This window comes from Phycodurus eques, chromosome 21 (assembly GCF_024500275.1).
Source record: "Phycodurus eques isolate BA_2022a chromosome 21, UOR_Pequ_1.1, whole genome shotgun sequence".
Lineage (NCBI taxonomy): Eukaryota > Metazoa > Chordata > Actinopteri > Syngnathiformes > Syngnathidae > Phycodurus > Phycodurus eques.
Window position 1 is genome coordinate 16,750,662 of NC_084545.1, and position 8,659 is coordinate 16,759,320.

The following is an 8,659-nucleotide window of genomic DNA, read 5'->3' on the forward strand; positions in this document are numbered from 1 at the left end:
CATTTGTTTGATGATCTTAAAGATTAAAGCGGGTAAACTATGCAAAAATGTTACTTTACTTTTCACAGCACTGTAGTTGAGTTTTCCAACATGAGTGAATGTGGGAATATTCACAGGCATGCCTGAGGATTTGCTTTGAGAATGGAACAGAATTTTTATGTGGTGTTGTGTGTTTTGATTATCAGAGCACACCACACACAATACGAACAAAGCATATTTTTTGTCTTCCTGTGTGGGTTCTGTCACAGATAATCTTTTAATATTTCAAAATCCTTGTTTGTACCAGGCTTAAAGTGCAGAACTGAAGAAGCCTTTCGAATTAAAGGTGAAATGTCTCCAACAACCAACAAGAGTCCAATTTCCTCCATTCAACTTTTGCAGGGGTTAATTGCTTTTCTTTGCCATGTGAGGAGCCTCCCAGACCAGCTCTCGCATAACATGGAGCGCTATCGATATCAAATGGACGTCAGGGTCGTGTGATCTCCAGCGGCATGCAGCATCTCTTTGAAGTCGGAGGAAACATCGGGTGGAGCGAGCGTCGTCTCCACCCAGACTGTCTTGTTTACCACGTGAACCCCGGTTGAGATTGGCTCATCAAACTCTGACACGCCCCCACCGTGGCGTCAAAGTGATGTCCAAACGTCAGAAGTGAGCGGGAGCCAAGCAACCTCAAGTTTGTGCTCATGAAACTGAACAAAGTGTTTTATTTGAAATGGAATCAAGCTTTTGTGTACAAATGTTCCCCCTTAGGAGCAGCTCATGTTGTCCATGTGCGACTCCTCGGCCGCCATGGCGGCCGCCTGCAGAGCTTCCGTATCGCTCTGCAGAGGATTCACCAACTTCCTCTCGCTGTGCATGTTGTTCTCGTGACGCTTCAGATCAGATGCCTGCAAACAAACAAACGAGCGTCACAAAGTTAAAGTGAAAATGTCATTTAGTTTTTGACGTAATTTTGTCACCTAAATTGTTGTAGTTTTAGTTGATGAAATACCAAAAGATTATAGTCGACCAAAACGTCACTAGATTTAGTTGACCAAAATAACGAGTGTGTAAAGGGTTGTAAACTTTCCCTTCACTTTCTGAAAGTAATTACATTCACATAGATCAGGTTCGGGACCAGCCCTGCAATGGGTGAAATGCGAAGTAGCGTGCATGCACTGACGGAATTTTTAATTTCTTTTATAACCCTGTGTCGGGACAGTCCACACTTAATGTAAAAGTCTTAACTTTGCTAATGTCACAAAACTGCGACCAATCGTCACGTAAATTTATGTGGACCTCACTACCTATGCCCACTTCAACCTCTGAAAATATCAGAACGAAATTCCCAATATTTTTCATTTTACAGACGTTAAGCGTTTTCCTCTCCATATGTAGAAAAAGCTTAATGGTGCTTAATGTCACAAAGCTGCGACCGATCGTAACCAAAATATATGTGGATATCTCTAATTATGCCCCCTTCCCCCATCTGAAAATATCAAAACGAAATCTCCAATATTTTGGATTTTATATCAATATGAGAAATTACAGAATGTGTTATGACTTGTTTTTTTAAAATTAGTTTGAATGTATTAGACAAGGAAGCATTTATTTTACCACCCACAAAATTAGAGCAGACACGGTGGACGACTGGTTAGAGCGTCAGCCTCACAGTTCTGAGGACCGGGGTTCAATCCCCGTCTGTGTGGAGTTTGGATGTTCTCCCCGTGCCTGCGTGGGTTTTGTCCGGGCACTCCGGTTTCTTCCCACATCCCAAAAACATGCATGAATTGGAGACTCTAAATTCCCCTTAGGTGTGAATGCGAGTGGGAATGGTTGTTTGTTTGTATGTGCCCTGCGATTGGCTGGCAACCAGTTCAGGGTGTACCCCGCCTCCTGCCCGATGATAGCTGGGATAGGCTCCAGCACGCCCCCGCGACCCGCGTGAGGAGAAGTGGCTCAGAAAATGGACGGATGGATGGAAAATTACAGCATCCACTCAAAATCCTGCGATGTGGCGAATTATGTGCGAAATGAATGTGAAAAAAAATAATCCGCAATGCGCTGAATCCGCAATAGCTGAAGCTTGATATAGCGAGGGAACACTGTTCATGGAAATTGATGGAGAGAATTGGATGCCCAGGTTGGCGTATTTGACTTTTTTGGGGTGATAGGTTGCGAGGATGACAAAGTGGGTTGGAAATGGAAGTTTTCCATCAGCTAAGTGTAGTTAACGTGAAGCGACTCACCTCCCTGGGTTCAAGACTGCGACCAAATTGTCTCATATGCGACCCTTTTTTCAGTGTGTGCGAGTCAAAATTTCATCTGGCCGCACTTGGGCGAGTGCATGTTTTAATGCTACCTCTAACACAGTTTTACTATATAAGACATGGTAGTTGAAAGTCGCCGTCTTTTTTTTCTCCTTTACCTGCATGCTTTCCTGCTCTGAAGAGACAGTGCCGTCTGGTTACTATGAACGGCTGACGGGTGCGCTCGCGACCTCGCCACGACCCCTCTGTCATCTGTCGAGGAGGTGCCACCGACAAGGGCGCATATGGAACCCACTCAGATTCATAATGACACCGATTCCAACCCCTCCACGCTGTAATCCCCCCCTCCTCCTGAAGTCGCATCTCCAATTCGGCAAGGCAGATGAAATTTACAAGCCCGACATGGAACTCATGCTATCTGCTTCTCATGTTAAAACACTACCTGTACATGTTTTGTTGTACGTTTGTAAGGCCAGGAAACACTGGCAGGACTCAACTCTGGCCTTACGTGTCACAATCAAATAAATTCCGACTCTCAGTGGAAATTGTACGCACCGTTACCGCACCGCTTCATGAGTCTTACTCCTGACACTGTAAAGCATGAGCAATTTAAAACTAAATAACAATTGAAACTTAATTTCAACATAGCTAGATAAGTCTTGTGGCATGTATGCAACAATAGCTGAACTGAAATACCTTCAAAATATTCGTAGAAATAGTTACATCTTTTCTTTTCTTTTTTTTTTTTTTTTTTAAACTTTGAGCCAACACCAATTTTTGTTTTTACAGGCCAGTGGCTGGGGTCCTTAAAAACAGGTAGCCGTGCGGTGCAAGTGCAGCGGTTTTTTCAAAAAGATTTTTTTTTATGCTGTATGCACTATAGGGAATTCCTAACAATACTACTTATTTATAAATGATCTTTACCTTCAATTCATTATTGTTGAGCCATGATTTTAAATAAAATGTCTCCTGTTTTTTGGTTATATATATAAAAGCCTACTTTTGGCCCACCCAGTATATAAAATAATTGTCCTGTGCCATCAGTCACTTGTTGTTGGAGACAAACATCTTGTTCCCAGGAAAATATTTTGCTAATATTATATCTTGAGTCTCTTCAGCTTGCATGGTCATGGTGTACTCCCCCCCCAAAAATATGTGACCAAATTATGTGCTGGTGCGAGAAAGTGAAAACGTTGTCGGCACCAGTGCTACCAGTGCAAAAGTTAGGGGAGAGCCCTATGCTTGTCACAAGCACTTTTCTCTCTTTGTACACCCGTCACTCGGGAGGACATTCTCCCAACGTTATTATTCAGAGGTTAACTTCTTTTTGCACCTCTATGACAAAAATGTATCCATCTATTAAAGGTTTTATGACTCCGGAGCAGATTCTTTCTATGGGCCAAATGTTTTGGGATTGTGTGTGTGTGTGTGTGTGTGGAATTCATGTGATGTGAGCACCTTGGCAAAGGCCTTCGTGCACGACGCACATACGAAAGGTTTTTCTCCCCGGTGTCGCCTCTCATGATCCTTCAGGTGTGACTTGTGCTTGAAGGCCTGCACACAAACGGACGGACGGATGGGTGAGAGACAGACAGACAGATTACGGATGGACGGAGCTTTTCCCACCCACCTTGTCGCACATCTGGCAGGCGAACGGTCGCTCGTTGCTGTGGACCCGCTCGTGTTTTTTCAGGTCCGGAGCCCGAATGAAGGATTTCCCGCAGACGTGGCATCTATACGGCTTGAAGCCAGTGTGGATCTTCAGGTGTTCTGGGAGAGACAGGCAAGGACAGAGTCACATTCGGAGCTGGCGGGCTGGCAAGCAACGGCTTCTTACCTTTGAGGTGGGCGTGGGTGGTGAACGCTTTGGCGCAGATTTCGCACGCGAACGGACGCTCGGCGGAATGAAGCTTCTCGTGTTTCCTAAACGCACACGCAGAGTGTGAAGGTCGGTCGGCGAGGTCGGCCGCGACGTCTGGTACCTGAGTCTGGACTCGTCCAAGAAGGTCTTGGCGCACACATGGCACGCCAGCTGTTCTCGGTGCCCGTAGAGAAGATATTCAAACTTCATGTCAGCGGCAGCGGCGGCGGCCCACGCGGGCGGCTGTTCGTCTTTGACCTCGCCCATGCTGTCTGCGAATGTCAGCGTCTGGGTGGCATGGTGTTCGGGCCCGAGTTCTTTCGGCTCCGTCTCCATATCTGTCACCACGTCTTGGTCATAGCACGCCACCTGGAGGCCACATGTGAGTACAACACCCAGCTGTGACATTTCACTGTGACTTCACAGACTCTTCCTTCCGGGTGGTAAAAGGATGAACTTTGTCCGATGCCACTGCTGGCTGACAAAGCCTTAAGGCTTCTTTATACTCGTACATATACTGACGTCACTGCGGCTATCCGGCGCGCAGTTTGCCTTTATACTCGAGTGGAACCCACACGCGCAGTTTTTAAAACGTGCTGCATTTCTCCTCCAAGTCGGGGGTGTCTTCTACAGCTGGTATTGGCTAGGACACCATAGGGTGGAGTTTCCTCTGCATTTTTTGGCTATTTCCGGTAGCCGTTTTTCCTTTCCGGAACAAGGAACAAAGCAACAACAACGGCGACCGTGGAACAGTGTCTGCTAGAACAAATGGACCTAGGTGACCAGATGATACATTTAATTATGCTGCAACATCGATCAAGAAGAACAAAAATACCCTATACTTACCTTGTGAATTTGACCTTTTTTCTAGTGAGAACTTACTGTACTTATTTTTAAACAGTTGTGACTTTTTTTCCTTAATTTTCAGTAAGACAAAAAGACGTAAGATACAAGATACTATTATAAGGTTAATTCATACTAGATCCATTGGAAGATTTTTTTCCACTTAAAAAATCAAAACTGACTTAAAATAAGTACAGTAAGATGTTCTCACTAGAAACAAGATAAATTCACTAGGTAAGATTTTGCAGTACTTCCTTGTTCTCTTTCTACGAAGGTGATGATGGCTTGAGCTTGCTTTATCTGTTGCTCGGATTAATGGTGCAGACCATCTTATTTGGCGCTGAACTGGATAGCGCGCTCGAGTCTACTCAGAGAGGCTGAACCTCAAACTGAACTCACTACGCCTCCTTGAAAGCCACCAGGCAAGCAGTCTTGCTATCTGGACTCTACAACTATTTACGACATCCACTCCATGTATGGTCCTAACTCACAGCCTCCTCTGGATTCATTTCAATTTTTTTAAGGAAACGGATAAAAAAAAAAAAATAAAAAAAATAAACTTTGGGGCATATCTTGCAGTGCAACCCCAAACATTTTCCTTGACAATTGTTCTGTGCTAAAATTTGGGCCAGTTAACCAATGAGATTTTTGTAGCCAAACATCACACAATTATTCACTATTGTGTCAACCTCCAAAATGGGGCCAACCGGCGTGTCCCGAGGTGCGTGATGTCACGGGAAAACTATCCGGAAGGTTCTGGTACCTTGTGGACGTGCTCATTGGCAAGTTCCTTCAAAATGGCTTCCTGCACGCGCAGCGCCGCATTGGGAGATTTATCAAGCTCCTGATTGGCTGAGGCACCGACAAGGTCGTCTGGGGTGGGTGCATCCTCATGTTCCCCGAGAACCTGCACACACACACGCGATTAAAACAGCAGAAACAGGAAGACCTCTGCCAAGGCAGAATCATTTTTATCAGCCCTCCTAATTTAGCCAGCAAGAAGATTGTTGACAAATCTGTTTAACAAAATCAAGTGTTGAAATCAATCAAATCAAGTGTTGAAGTGCGTTGACCAAAATCAAGTGTTAACCTCGGCCTCAGCGACCAGCTGCGCTTCGGGAGGCAGCGCCATCTTTACGATGTCAAAAGGAAACTTGTCTTTCTCCTCGGATGGTGCATCGTCTCGTTTCTGCGGGAAGAGAAAGAGAGAAGCTCTTCGACTCTGACGACGTTCATCGCGGTCGGTGTGAACTCCTGAAGAAAACCTCGTCCACTTTTCTGCTTTCATCTTGCAATCAATTGACAAATAATTTTTTTTGTACAGCACTGTTCATACTACAAAAGCAACACAAAGCACCTCACAGAACAGTTCCTTGAGGACAACAAATCGCTCCCAATCACTCGACCATCCCTCGTGTGAAAGCAGTTTAATTGCTAACTTCAATCACCGTTTTACACTCTCAAAAGAGAATTAAAAGATGCCAACTGGCTGGCGGCCGACAACAGAGGACGTGCCATCTAGAGGCCAAGTGGATCCTGGCAAACCTTTATCACAACCCCTTGTCACGGGCGTGCCAGCTCTAAACCTACTCAGCCCCTGACGATTGAGCCGTGCACATGTGCGTACCTGAGAGCAGAGTTTGTCAAGGAAGCGGATGCCCAGGATTTGTCCCGATGACATCATCAGGTTGATGTCTCGCTTCTTGATGGAGATCTTGGCTGTATACATGTAGTTCAACACTTCTTCAAAGATGTCGGAGCGGATGAAGTCGATCTCGATCACAGACGAGTTGTCCACCTAGACCCACACGGACAAATAACACTGAGTACTGTTGCATGCGGTCCACGGGGGCTGTTTTGTGTCTACCTCGTGTTTTTTGAAGAGTTTTTTGAAGTAGTTGGAGCAGGCCGCCAGGACGCAGCGGTGAGCGCGGAACTTGACGTCTTCGACTACCACGGCGATGTCGCAGTGTTCGCCCTCCAGACGCTGCTCGTTCAGCAACTTGAGGAAGACGTTCTTGTGCTCCTCGTCCACATACTTCACTGTCTCGGCCATCTGAGCCACGCGCGCATCACACACATCCTTCACTCTTCACTTGGACGGACAGGGCTCATCATTATGTCATTATGATGCCCAGTTTGGATTTTGGGTTAAAGCCGACCTTTTTATGTAGTCGTTCACATTACAAAAACAAACGCGAGGTGTAAAGCACATACGAAAGAGCCCTTGGTTGGATTTAAAAAATAAATCATAATAATTAAATTGTACTGTTCACATTGACATGAAAAAAAAATAAAAAATCAGGTATAATTCACATACGAACGAAAAACAATCTGAATTGACCTGCAGTGTGAAAATAGCTGAAGTTATTGTCATTTGTCAAGGTTTTACAGATGGTATTACACAATTAAAAGTGCAAAGAGGAATAAAAAGTATTTTTGATGAGGTGTCACTCATTTGAATTTACTATCGACAGATGATCGTGTTCCATTTGCCACACAGTAATGAGATTGGGGGTTCGATTCCAGACTCGGGCCTTCCTGTGTGAAGTTTGCATGTTCTCTTGGCGCTTGTGTGGATTTGCTCCGGGTACTCCGACTTCCTCCCACATTTCAAAAGCATGTAAGTTAGATTTACTGAAGACTCCAAATTGTCCGTATGTGTGAATGTGATGTTTATTTTGTCTATTTGTGCTCCGCGACTGGCTGGCATGGCGACCAGTCCTAGGTGTACCCGCCTCTCACCCAAAATCAGCTGGGCTAGATGAGCGGCATAGAAAATGGATGGATGCATTAATGTAGCTATGTTACATTTCAAGAAAAAAAGTGACAAAAATACTAACTAATAACAAATGAAAACGACAGAAGTTCGACGGCTTTCAATCTTAACAAGATCTCGTTCGTTCGAAATACGAAACGTTTTGGATCGCGGGCACGCGCCTCAGACCTGTGTGCGTGTTCTCGTGACGTCACGCGCAGACGTTTGTCAAAGAGCTAACGATTAGCAGGGAGAGGCTAAGCTGCGAAGTAGGACACGAACCCGAACAAGTTAGGACCGAGATTCGTCAAGGGTTGGCGGTGGCGGTGGGGTGACGGCGCACGACGAGCGAATTGAGAAGTTTTTTGGGCCAAATTCGTCGCGGAGCTCTTCGAAAGCTAACGCGAAGGCGCCATTACGCTAACTAAACGAACGCCCCGTGTCACAATTGTTTAGTTCGGCTGCGGGGCTAGTGTGTTTGTGTGCTCATCTACTGGGGACGCGGGGGCCTGCTGGCTCAAGACACAAAATGGCGATTTCCGCCAAGTGTCGGCCCGTTCGCCATTCACATTGTTTGTGTGTGCTGCTTCTTCTTGTCGTTAGATGCGGCGGGCGTCTGCCTGCGCGCGGCCGTTTGCGTTCGCAAGCACGAATGGGACGAGGACGAGCGAGGACGAGGACGAGCGGCCATGAGCGAGCGAGCAGGCGGCCATGAGTGGATCGAGAACGCGCAGGCGGGCGCGGGCGGGCTCTTACCTCACAGCCGCCCGGCCGCGGGTGTCGTCGGCGGGATATTCGGCTCCCTGCGCTCACCGGAGGCCAGGCCGGCAGCGAGACTGGCACCGGCCGGTGGTCTTCTTGTTGTTGATGTTGTTGTGGTCGTCGTCGAGGCCGCGCACCGTGCTGATCGAGGCCGCGCTTAGCTCTCAGTCACCGGCGACTCATCGC

At 46.4% G+C, this 8,659-nt stretch overlaps 1 protein-coding gene across 2 annotated transcripts; it reads right to left on the minus strand.

The window, feature by feature from the left end:
* Positions 1 to 686: 686 nt before the first annotated feature.
* On the minus strand, positions 687 to 8,647 carry zbtb14 (zinc finger and BTB domain containing 14). Of its 2 annotated transcripts, none has more exons than XM_061666435.1 (10): positions 8,468 to 8,647; positions 6,821 to 7,009; positions 6,581 to 6,751; positions 6,044 to 6,142; positions 5,717 to 5,860; positions 4,232 to 4,479; positions 4,087 to 4,172; positions 3,880 to 4,019; positions 3,708 to 3,803; positions 687 to 887 (listed from the first exon to the last, which is right to left on the minus strand). In XM_061666435.1, the coding sequence occupies exons 2-10, from the start codon at positions 7,007 to 7,009 to the stop codon at positions 747 to 749; spliced, it is 1,314 nt and encodes a 437-aa protein (XP_061522419.1). In that variant the 5' UTR covers positions 8,468 to 8,647; the 3' UTR covers positions 687 to 746. The 2 variants fall into 2 exon arrangements, with proteins under 2 accessions (XP_061522419.1, XP_061522420.1); XM_061666436.1 differs by having other exon boundaries at positions 6,821 to 7,048.
* Between the last annotated feature and the right edge of the window lie 12 nt (positions 8,648 to 8,659).

Bases quoted from the DNA above. Each gene is read 5' to 3' on its own strand.
- zbtb14 (XM_061666435.1), bottom strand. From the start codon at position 7,009: ATGGCCGAGACAGTGAAGTATGTGGACGAGGAGCACAAGAACGTCTTC. The intron at 6,143-6,580 runs GTACGCACATGT...CTCTTCCCGCAG, and splicing joins TTGACAAACTCTGCTCTCAG to AAACGAGACGATGCACCATC. The intron at 4,173-4,231 runs GTACCAGACGTC...GTGTGCGTTTAG, and splicing joins TTGGACGAGTCCAGACTCAG to GAAACACGAGAAGCTTCATT.